Source organism: Aquarana catesbeiana, linkage group LG01, assembly GCF_042186555.1.
Source record: "Aquarana catesbeiana isolate 2022-GZ linkage group LG01, ASM4218655v1, whole genome shotgun sequence".
Taxonomy (NCBI): domain Eukaryota; kingdom Metazoa; phylum Chordata; class Amphibia; order Anura; family Ranidae; genus Aquarana; species Aquarana catesbeiana.
The window spans coordinates 767,133,458-767,145,770 of NC_133324.1; the positions used below are offsets into that span (position 1 = coordinate 767,133,458).

Genomic DNA, 12,313 nt, shown 5'->3' on the forward strand with positions numbered 1-12,313 from the left:
GAACATTATGCCTCTTGTTCCCCGCAGGTGTTGTCTGATTGCATCCATTCAGTGCAATCTCTGGTTAGTCAGGCTGTGTGTAAATCAATGTTTGTTCATCCTGTGCTACAGGCATGGTCAGATCTCTTTAATTTAGCCAAGCCACAACAACCCAGCCCTGCCATTAATCACCTGCCTTCCCAAGAATCTATTCCCCCATCGCTCATGGCAACCTCAGCTACAGCCCAATATACCCTGCTCCCCACCAAGTATCAATGCCCTGTTTCTCCTTCCTGTACCTATCCTGCCTTTAACCCACCTGCCTCTTCTCTAATACCTGCAACTTTCCCACAAGAACTCCCTCTGGCTGCTGTTCCCCCTTCCTTGCCATATCCCAGCCCTTCCTTTCAGTATGCCTCACCTCCTGTCTACAGTCCTACAGCCACCTACAGATCTCCAGCAGTTAAGCCAAAGAAGAAACGGAAGTTCTTCCCTACTCATACAATCCTGCCAGTAACCCAACCTGCTCCCAATTTCCAGTCTGATGTTCCAGCTTTGCAGTCTGATGTTCCAGCTTTGCAGTCTGATGTTCCAGCTTTGCAGTCTGATGTTCCAGCTTTGCAGTCTGATGTTCCAGCTTTGCAGTCTGACGTTCCAGCCTTCCAGTCTGATGTTCCAGCTTTGCAGTCTGATGTTCCAGCTTTCCAGTCTGACGTTCCAGCTTTCCAGTCTGATGTTCCAGCTTTCCAGTCTGATGTTCCAGCCTTCCAGACTGATGTTCCAGCTTTGCAGTCTGATGTTCCGGCTTTGCAGTCTGATGTTCCGGCTTTGCAGTCTGATGTTCCGGCTTTGCAGTCTGATGTTCCGGCTTTGCAGTCTGAAGTTCAGGCTTTGCAGTCTGAAGTTCAAGCTTTGCAGTCTGCTGTTCCAGCTTTGCAGTCTGCTGTTCCAGCCTTCCAGTCTGCTGTTCCAGCCTTGCAGTCTGCTGTTCCAGCTTTGCAGTCTGCTGTTCCAGCTTTGCAGTCTGCTGTTCCAGCTTTGCAGTCTGCTGTTCCAGCTTTCCAGTCTGCTGTTCCAGCCTTCCAGTCTGCTGTTCCAGCCTTCCAGCCTGATGTTCCAGCTTTGCAGTCTGATGTTCCAGCTTTGCAGTCTGATGTTCCAGCCTTGCAGTCTGATGTTCCAGCCTTGCAGTCTGATGTTCCAGCCTTGCAGTCTGAAGTTCAAGCTTTGCAGTCTAAAGTTCAAGCTTTGCAGTCTGATGTTCCAGCTTTGCAGTCTGATGTTCCAGCTTTGCAGTCTGATGTTCTAGCCTTGCAGTCTGATGTTCCAGCCTTGCAGTCTGATGTTCCAGCCTTGCAGTCTGATGTTCCAGCCGTCCAGTCTGATGTTCCAGCCGTCCAGTCTGATGTCCCAGCCTTCCAGTCTGCTGTTCCAGCCTTCCAGCCTGCTGTTCCAGCCTTGCAGTCTGATGTTCCAGCCTTGCAGTCTGATGTTCCAGCTTTGCAGTCTGATGTTCCAGCTTTGCAGTCTGATGTTCCAGCCGTCCAGTCTGATGTCCCAGCCTTCCAGTCTGGTTTTCCAGCCTTCCAGTCTGATGTTCCAGCTTTGCAGTCTGGTGTTCCAGCTTTGCAGTCTGACGTTCCAGCTTTGCAGTCTGACGTTCCAGCTTTGCAGTCTGACGTTCCAGCTTTGCAGTCTGACGTTCCAGCTTTGCAGTCTGACGTTCCAGCTTTGCAGTCTGACGTTCCAGCTTTGCAGTCTGACGTTCCAGCTTTGCAGTCTGACGTTCCAGCCTTCCAGTCTGACGTTCCAGCCTTCCAGTCTGACGTTCCAGCCTTCCAGTCTGACGTTCCAGCCTTCCAGTCTGACGTTCCAGCTTTCCAGTCTGACGTTCCAGCTTTCCAGTCTGACGTTCCAGCTTTCCAGTCTGACGTTCCAGCTTTCCAGTCTGACGTTCCAGCTTTCCAGTCTGACGTTCCAGCTTTCCAGTCTGACGTTCCAGCTTTCCAGTCTGGTGTGCCCACCTTCCAGTCTGGTGTGCCCACCTTCCAGTCTGGTGTGCCCACCTTCCAGTCTGGTGTGCCCACCTTCCAGTCTGGTGTGCCCACCTTCCAGTCTGGTGTGCCCACCTTCCAGTCTGGTGTGCCCACCTTCCAGTCTGGTGTGCCCACCTTCCAGTCTGGTATGCCTGCCCTTACGGTGCTCGCTGTTCGGCCCAATGTTCCAGAGCCTGCTGCCCAGCTCGATGACCCGGAGCCTGCTGCCCAGCTCGATGACCCGGAGCCTGCTGCCCAGCTCGATGACCCGGAGCCTGCTGCCCAGCTCGATGACCCGGAGCCTGCTGCCCAGCTCGATGACCCGGAGCCTGCTGCCCAGCTCGATGACCCGGAGCCTGCTGCCCAGCTCGATGACCCGGAGCCTGCTGCCCAGCTCGATGACCCGGTGCCTGCTGCTGCCCAGCTCGATGTCCGGGTGCCTGCTGCCGCCCAGCCTGATGTCCCGGTGTCTGCCCTCCAGCCTGATGTCCCGGTGTCTGCCCTCCAGCCTGATGTCTCGGTGACTGCCCTCCAGCTTGATGAGCCTGCTGCCCAGCTTGAAGTGCCCATGCCTGTTGTGCCACCACCTGTTCTGCCTGTTGTGCCACCATCTGTTGTTCTGCTTAATACCATAGACTATGGACAATTACAACCAATTGGAGCGTCCGGAGGCCGCTCCTTTGAGGGGGGGTACTGTCAGGAAATGTTCCATCCGCTGGTAAGACCTGTTATTTCGCATGCAGTACTGAGGTCCACCAGCAGGTGTCTCCTGGCAGTTTGGAACTGTCAGGAGAGCTTTTCCCTGTTAATAGTATATCATCTTTGGGCCGCAGTACTGGCGTCCACCAGCGGATGGATCCTGGCAGTGTGGAGCAGACAGTACCTCCTACAATCAGGTGTCACTTGAGGCCAATCACAGGCCTATAAATACCTGGCAAACATTCACATGTTTGCCTTGATTTCGTCATTGCCTCCTGACCTGCTAGCTATCTGATCCTGAACCTGAGCCCTGAGCCCTGAGCCCTGAGCCCTGATCCTGTCCCTGTCTCCCTGTCTGGGACCCTATCCTGTCCCACCTGTTACCTTGGATCCCTGCCTGCAGTCTGACCCATCCATCCTCTCCCTGTCCTGTGTTCCATACCCCATCTACTGACTTCCCTGTGTATGACCTTGGCCTGGCTTATGTTTACGTCTCTGGAACATTCCCTGCTGATCTGCTGTGTATGACCCTGGCCTGGCTATTGTTTATGAACCTGGTATTTCCCATTTATTGCATTTATCTGTCTATTGTTATTTGTAGGTCTCTGTCTGTGGTTGGTTGTTGCACTGTGTCATATTGGAGTTGGTTGTTATTTATTACTCACTTTCCTTAATAAATTAATATATATTTTCACTTATATACGTTTGGGTGTCCTCTGTCGCAGATCACACGGTTCTGGTCACACCAGTTCCTGACACTACCACAAGAATAGATATCCATGTAAGCAGCATTTGACAGAAGCTGTTATACTTTGACTTCTGGAATGCATACTAGATTGGTGCAGCTGAATAATGTTAGTTTTGCTGTCCTTAAAAGAGAATTATGGGTTTCCAAAAAAAAAAAAAAATGTTATACTCACCTAGGTGGATGCAGCATCGATCCAATGCTTCATCTGTCCCCTGCCACCTCTGCACTGAGAAGTACGCGATCAAACACTGCTGATTGCTCAGTTCTCCCCTCCACTATGAGCAGGGAGTGATAACTGTCAGTCTCACTGGGTCTTGCTGGAGTGCTGGGCTGTGCAGGGGGTGGGAGCAACTAGCTTAGGCTCTCGCAGCTCGCCTAGAGGCTGAGCCAGCTGTTGGTCCAGGCATCTTGGTGGATCCCGACTTTAAAGTCAAGATCAACTGCTGGACCAGCTGAGTGGTGTCAGCCGATAGCAGACTCTAGCCCACTGTCAGCTGAAAATGGGTCACAAGAATGCAGAATGAACTGCACTTCTGTGATCCATAAGAGAAGTAGGACCAAAAAAGCTTTGGCTATACTTCTTTAAAATAGTACATGGCCAGGAAAGCTTCTACCTAAGGCTTCTCACACAGGTATTTTGCTTCATGACATTTTCACTAATCTTTTGGCATCAACCTTACATGTTACATAATATTTCCTGTGATTTTAGCTAACCTGGATGCTGCACCTATATAAAAGCACAAACCATCCAGACCGGTCTGTATTCTTGCATAGAAGCGTGCATACACATAGATCATAAACACTTGTAGCTTGCTTGAAATAATAATCGTCAGTTAACTACTTTCCTGTCTGTGGGTTTGAGAGATGCAGTACAATGTATAACCTCTCAACCTCTGCAGAAGCAAGGAGATTAGCCAGGAGAACAATATATACTTGACGACTCTGGACTTCCACTCTGAATGTACAGGATAATAATGTGCAAGCGGAAATGATTTTGAGGTCTCTAGGGAAAAGAAGGTCTTAACATTTTCTGGCTGACTAGCAAGTAGCACTCTTCCATAGAGTTATGTGGTTGAAAGAGGTATTGTATGTTCCTTCTTAGACTTACACTGATTCTAACCTCTGGTTTAAAAAATTCTATTCAAGTATATGCTCCCATCTCAGAATAGTACTTTCTGTTCAGCCTACTCCAAATCTTTAAATTACATTTTTTCTTCTGCTGTGATCTGACTTACTGTAATGCCGCGTACACACGAGCGGACTTTTCAGCATCAAAGGTCCGACGGTCTTTCTGACGGACTTTCAACGGAGTTACGACGGACTTTCGAACGACTGGACTTGCCCACACACAAACGGGCTAAAGTCCGGTTGAAAGTCCGTTGGTTTGAACGTGATGACGTATGAAGGGACTAGAATAAGGAAGTTCATAGCCAGTAGCCAATAGCTGCCCTTGCGTCCTTTTTTTGTCCCTCGGACTAGCATACAGACGAACAGATTTTTTGACCGGACTCGAGTCCGTTGGAAAGATACGAAACATGTTCTAAATCTAAAGTCCGTCTGATTTCCGACAGAAAAAGTCCGCTGAAGGTCTGATGAAGCCCACACACGGTCGGATTGTCCGACAGATTTGTTTCGTCGGACCAGTCCGGTGGAAAAGTCTGGTCGTGTTTCAACCTCTCCCTCTCTTGTGGCATTTTCCCAAACTCTCTGAAACATGCGCTAGTCACCCCCATACTAAAAAAGCCCTCACTGGATCCCACCAATCTCAACAACTTACGTCCCATCTCCTTACTCTCCTTCTCCTCCAAACTTCTTGAAAGACTGGTCTACAACCGACTAAGCGACCATCTGACCATAAATAAACTTCTTGATCCCCTTCAGTCCGGTTTTCGCCCTCAACACTCCACGGAAACTGCTCTCCTTAAACTCTCAAATGACCTACTAATGGCTAAAGCCAATGGACACTATTCTGTACTACTTCTCCTGGATCTCTCTGCTGCCTTTGACACAGTGGACCACCCCCTCCTCCTCAAAAAACTCCACTCCTTTGGTCTCTGTGACTGTACTCTTCGCTGGTTCTCATCCTACCTATCCCACCACTCCTTCAGTGTCACTTACAACTCTACTTCCTCCTCTCCTCTTCCTTTTTCCGTTGGGGCCCCCCAAGGTTCTGTTCTTGGACCTCTCCTTTTCTCAATCTACACCACCTCCTTGGGTCAGTTGATTGCCTCCCACGGCTTTAAACATCATCTCTACGCTGATGACACCCAAATCTATCTCTCCACCCCCCAGCTCTCTCCATCTCTCTCCTCATTCATTCTCTGTGGTCCCACTGTATGTAGGAACGTAACCACCCTCTCTTTCACAATATGGACTATGGGATTTGTAGTGTCCACAGGGCAGTGCATACAACTGCAACTAACATGTACGGAAGTGAGGGGGGAGAAAGAATATGTCTGGGAGCTCTTTGAGGACATTACAATGAGTCAGAAAAACCAAGGTAAAAAAAAACAATTAAAAAAAATAGATTACAGGGTCATTAGGTAGTGGATGTGTATGAATTATCTTAGGAGAATAAAGGTTAGGTTGTTAGGTTGTTACTTTAATATAACTTTATTGCTACATGTAGAACACAAATTGCAATTACTTAGTGAAGATTTCAAAGAGTGATTTTGTAGAAAGAATGTCATTGTCATCTTTCAGAACTGTGACAGCTATTTCCTTGCTCACATGAAAAGTATTAAATGATACAAGTGGTATTCTCTTTATTCAAACATTTACATTTAAATATGAAGGTATGCTAACAGAGCGCTACTTGTTTGCCAGCAGAAAAATAGCAGAAGATTAGGCATTCCCGCTGGCAAGTAGGGCTGTCAATGGGAATCTACAGTCTTTTTAAGTCTTTTTTTCTTTTAGATATGTATAGCGCATTTCTTCAGCTTTATACAAATCTATAGCCTCCAACTGTTCCTCAACTGAAATGACTGTCTCTCTTCTGTAATTAAATGTGGACATAAATCTGCCCCTCATTCCTCCTCAATTGTCCCTCTCTCTGTTCTGGTATAGAGATGTGTATAAATAAAAGAACTATTTAACTGACATAGTTTTTTACATTCCACTAAGCTACTTATTCTTCCTTCTGAATATTGCATTTCTTATTTGTAAATGCTTAAAATAGGGAATTTAGGAGTGAAAGAAACCTCAGTGGGTTTGTGATCTTTTTTGAACTTTAATTCTCCTCAGTCTAAATGATCAGGGCATGGAAAAAGTGTGTTTTTGCCTAAACACTCTCTACTCAAAAGATTCTGTATGTGGCTCCTGATAACCAAATAAGGCTTTAGGTCGCAAGTGCCTTTATTTTTCCCATAGGAATGCAGACAAATCTCTAGGGTCTTGCCAATTTTACGCAACTGTTTTGCTGGTGAACTCATTGATGCACAAGGACCCAGAGGAAGTTCAACAGCACCTATGGTTACAATGAACATTTTCATGGCTGTGATCAACTCCAAAGGCATTATTTTTTGTATCTGTGTTCACTCTTGTGCAGGACAAATGCACACATCCAGCTATAGGTTTAGTGAGGGTGAATGTCTGGAGCAGTTTTTGGCACACTAGGGTGCATTGGCAGCCCACACAACGAATGGACTGCCTTAATGCAACTCATATTATAATGTATGGACTGTAGAGATCAATGTAGCATTTATAGTGGAAACACAGCTCAGAGTAGGAGCATGCACACAAAATAGAATCCTCCAATGAAATTAGTGCCTCTCCCTCTGCCCTAAGAAGCTGATTGGCAATATACTACCTCCTTGTGTAAAGCCTAATGAGAATTTTACCAGCTCAGGCCTCTGCAGTAATCCCTCCTCATAGGCTGCATCTTCTGATGTGAACTGATTTTTAAAACATGATGTTATTGTATAATTATAAATTTACTTCCATTTTTAATTATTATACCTGTTCAGCGTCCCATTGTTAAGAAAGAGGTAAACAACAAACAATCTCTGTTGTGTACACTCAGGAGATGGAATGAAACATATTAGGTCAAACAGCTGACCAACTGACTATCTATTCCCTAACCACTGACTCTCAAGCTGACAGATAGAGACAATACTATGTAAGTTTGAAACTAAATACTTCATTCTTCCAAATTTTCATTTGAGTCCAACTAAGACAGGTTAGGTGACCCTTGGGGGAAAAAAATCATGATTTCATCATTGTTAATGAAAAAGTACTGATGTTCCTTTGATCCAAACACTGTAGAGTGATTCAAAATAAGTAAGCTATCTCTATGGTCAAAAACATAGCAGACATGGGACCATGTACGTATTAATCTGACCACAATGTCCAAAAAATAATAATCTTACAGTTCAAACATTGTGAGCTACTAGGTGTGAGGCCAAGACAGCCAACAACCCTAGAGGTTTGTAACATAAAATGAGTGACTTTTTTTCTAAGCTCTATCCCTCCCAAATGTAGGATGTTGCTATTTCTGCACAGCAAGAAACATAACAGCAGCAATCTAAAACAATACAAATGTTACTCATCACCATTCATTTATATCAAATACAATACATTTTTTTATCCTGTACATTCCACATTAGAATATATTTGGTGAACATATCCATCTTACTTTTCTGGAGAATTCTAAAGTCGGGAGAATCTTGAATTTCAGTTCCTTGTCTAAACCATTTGACATTGACTGGCGGTGTGCCCTTTACCCTGCATTCCAGCACGACAACCTGCCCTTCCGATGCTGACAGGCTCTGAAGTTCCTATATTTCAAAAAAATAAATAGGCACAGCTAATTAATGGTCTGAAAGCAATGATAAGGCAGTGCAGGGTACATGTTCAGAATGTTGCCTTACTCAGGCATGAAAAGCACACTTATTGAATCCATAATTCTATGTAAGAACCAGGCAGTGTGCCTGATTTACTAAAGTACTATTCTGTGTTCATTTCCACTGTCCAGTCAAGGGCAGAAGAAGCTCTTTTTTTTATTTGTATTTTTATTTCCATGCACATGACTGAATGTTTGTGTACACTTCGCCTCACTTCACTGATCTTTACCTTTCTGCACGCTTTAGTAAACCAAGCCCCACGGATAAGAATCTGCTAACATATACAATAACTCATCAGCTTTATTACTAATAGAAAACACCCAAAACTCTGGTGTGGCATTTAGCATGCCATATGCAAAGAGATATTTTTATAGAAGGCAGGTTGTGCCATAGTGCACTCATAGGCTGCCTAGGGCAGCAGGACCAGTATGGTAAAGCATTTTTATTTCTCTTTGCATGTAATTTTAGCCTGCCCTGTTCTCCACCAGATCATTTCAGGGATGCTGTCCTTTGGCGGTGCAGGGGTCACAGTAGATCGCAAAGGTGCGTGCTGCTAGTTCTTAGATGCAACACATATTTAAAGTGGAGTTCCACCCAAAAGTGGAACTCTCGCTTATATGCTCCCCCCCCCCCCCCCGGTGCCACATTTGGCACCTTTCAGGGGGAACGGGGGACCTGTTTTTGACAGGTCCCCTTCCCCACTTCCGGAGGCGGGCCGAGGCCCAATCCCCCTCCCCTGGAAGTTCAGCCCCCTCCTCTTTCCCCCGCCGCCGGGCCAATAAGAAAGTGCAGCGCACTTTGTGCATGTGCAGTAGGGAACAGGAGTGAAGCCAAAAGTCTTCACTGCCTGGTACCCTTACCAGGAATAGCGGCAGCAGCACCCGGGAGTTGATCCGAATATTGACTGGGGTGCCGACATCGCAGGCTCCCTGGACAGGTAAGTGCCCTAATATTAAAAGTCAGCGGCTACAGTATTTGTAGCTGCTGACTTTTACTTTTTTTCACCCAGGCTGGACCTCCTCTGTAGCCTCCCTGACAGTTTTCCCGAGTGTGGCTCGGGGTTAAATTTCAGCACCATTAGCGGTAACCCCGAGCCACACTCAGGATTACATCTCAGGATCCTGGTGCGGTATACTTACCTTGTCCCCAGGATCCTTTGATGTCCCCCCGCGGTGTCTGCAGGCTCTGTCCTCCTCCCGAAGCCTCTCTGTGCCAGGCTCCGTTCTCTGCGAGCGTCGCAACGCATGGGTGCGGAGCCTGGCGGCAGATTTAAAAAAGTGAAAATTCATAACACATACAGTACACTGTAATCTTACAGATTACAGTACTGTATGAAATTATTTCACATTCCTTTTGTCCCCAGTGCTTTGTCCAGTGCTCCGCATGCAGTTTTATATGATATATACTGTTCTTTCTGCCTGGAAACTGGAGATTGTCCATAGCAACCAAAAAGTGTCCCTTTACGTCAAAAGTGGTTTTAGACCAGCTAGAAAACAGCGATAGTAAATTAGAACACTTGCAGAATTGAGCGATAGTGAATCGTGGGGAAATTTATTTTATTATTATTACATTATTTTTTTTTTTATTATTTATATTTATTTATTATATTATAATTTATGATTTTGTGTTTCAAACTTCATCATACCCGGGATATCTACTAGACTCTTGGTGGACAGATTTAAGTGTGTTATTGCTAAAAATTACAGGCCTACAATATAAAACGCCAAATTTCTATGCAAAATAATTGTACCGCTTTGAGACACAAAAATCTGAAATAATCATATTCGCCAGGGAGGTTAAGCTGTCCATAGATAGGTAGAATTTCAAAAGAAAATTATTAGGAAAGGAATGTTCTAAGAAAGTTTGCTCATTTTTCTAATTATTAGTGGGTCAAATTGATGTTCATTTTCGACCGTAGTGAAGAGAAAATTCAAAGGAACAGGATGAAAAATTTTTCTTGAACGAACACATTTTGAACAGTGTATGTGGTTTTCACTTGGTAAAGTCCATTCATTCCAAACAAAATGACATTCAAATGTTCTGGGAATTTCGAACAAGTTTTCCTAAGGCTTTTCCTAACAATTTTCATTCGAAATTCTGTCCACCAATGGCCAGCCTAACATTCGCTTGACATGGGGAGATGTGCTTTAGGACATTAAACTACAGATTACAGTATTCTAGGGGTTAAGATCTAAACTATATAATGCAGAAAATAAGAAGCAATGTTACTATTCACATTTGTAAATCACAACCTCCTATTAGTATTCTTAGGCTATCAGACCCCTACAAATGAAAATATGTATTACTGGTTTATTCACATTTAAACACTTTACTTGTTAATCTGTTTTTGTTTTTTTTACAGTATCGAGTGGCTGAATGAATCTACAGAACTGCTCATTCAATTAAAACAAGACAAGTTTTGTCTGCAACTGGTCTTGCACCATTAAAATAACCTGTTTACAATAAATGTTGGGATTTGTAGTACCACAGGTAGGATTCAATTACAAACCTCCCTAGGCCACCTTTGACTGATATACAGCTATGACAATATAACCACAGTTACTTTTAGGCTCTCGGTTCCATATGGCTGAAATAATATTAAGAAAACTACTCTACATGCAATGAAATGTTAACCTTCTAATAAATAAAGAAATATACACTAAGGCCTCATGTACACTGCAGCTGGTAACTGGACTTTAGGAGCCCCTGAACTCTCCTCAATGTCATCTTATGGGTACATGTACACTTATGCCGCGTACACACGGTCGGACTTTACGGCGGACTTTGCCCGGCGGATTTTTCGACGTACTTTCCGACGGACTTTGTGAATGAACGGACTTGCCTACACACAATCCACCAAAGTCCGTCGAATTCGTACGTGATGACGTACGACCGGACTAAAACAAGGAAGTTCATAGCCAGTAGCCAATAGCTGCCCTAGCGTGCCTTTTTGTCCGTCGAACTAGCATACAGACGAGCGGACTTTTCGACCGGACTCGATTTCAACGGATAAATTTTAAACAAGTTTAAAATCTAAGTCCGTCCAACTTTTGAGAAAACAAAGTCCGCTGGAGCCCACACACATCGAATTGTCCGACGAAATCCAGTCCGCCGGGCAAAGTCCGCCGTAAAGTCCGCTCGTGTGTACGCGGCATAAGACATTTATAGCAGCTAAGAAGCAGTTGAGGTTAGAAGCATGTTTTTGAAAGCAAAAATTTGCATTCAGAATGGTATTCATTTGAAACGCCAAATGCTTGTAACAGCGTGTAAACGCGGTAACTCGTGTTTATAAGCATTTTTGTTTTCTGACCATTAACAATGGTAAAAAACAGACAAGAGAGAGAGAGACTCTGTCTTTTTTCCTGCATTGGAGGCATTTGGGAGGGTCTACTGATCTGTAAAAACATTTCTAAACACAAGCGCGCATAAACGCCACTAAACGCGCATAAACACGGCATGTAAACGTGGCAAAATGGACGTTTTTAAATGCCGGTTACTAGCTGTCAAGTTCCAGCGTTCATAAGAGGTTTTCAAATGTCCTGTGTACATGAGGCCTAAAATGGAGCAAAGAGCCAACCAGTAAAAAGAGGCTTGAGAGACAATCCCATATGAATACTAATATGAGGGCTCGCTGTGAAGAATTTAGCCTGGAGGATGTCACTAAAAATAAAAGAAAATCCCAAATTTTCAGAGGTCATCAGAACAAGAGGGAAAATCTTCCTATGAGGACATAATTCTGGTGACTCTAGTAACTACTAGCGATTTCCTTCACTTTGGACGGTTTCCTTGCACTTCCTCTTGTGGCTATTGGAAAGGAATGAAATTAATAGAATGAAAAAGTCCACAAGAGGACACAGGTTGCAAAACTTATGGGTTATAACCCTCTCTTTCTCTATCCAAAATGAAATGCCTTCAGTTCTAAGAAGGCTAGGGAGAGAGAATTAGAGCACTGTTAATGAAAGTAGACTTACATATTTAATTAATATAACTGTGCAAATCTACACATGCAG

At 44.6% G+C, this 12,313-nt stretch overlaps 1 protein-coding gene across 2 annotated transcripts in view; it reads right to left on the minus strand.

Annotated features, from left to right (window-relative positions):
* Nucleotides 1-12,313, minus strand: part of PALLD (palladin, cytoskeletal associated protein) — a 486,054-nt gene that overhangs the window by 261,347 nt on the left and 212,394 nt on the right. For both annotated transcript variants that reach the window (XM_073606212.1, XM_073606220.1), the window contains one exon: nucleotides 8,096-8,237. In XM_073606212.1, the coding sequence (XP_073462313.1) occupies nucleotides 8,096-8,237 (142 nt within the window). The remainder of the gene's footprint in view (nucleotides 1-8,095; nucleotides 8,238-12,313) is intronic.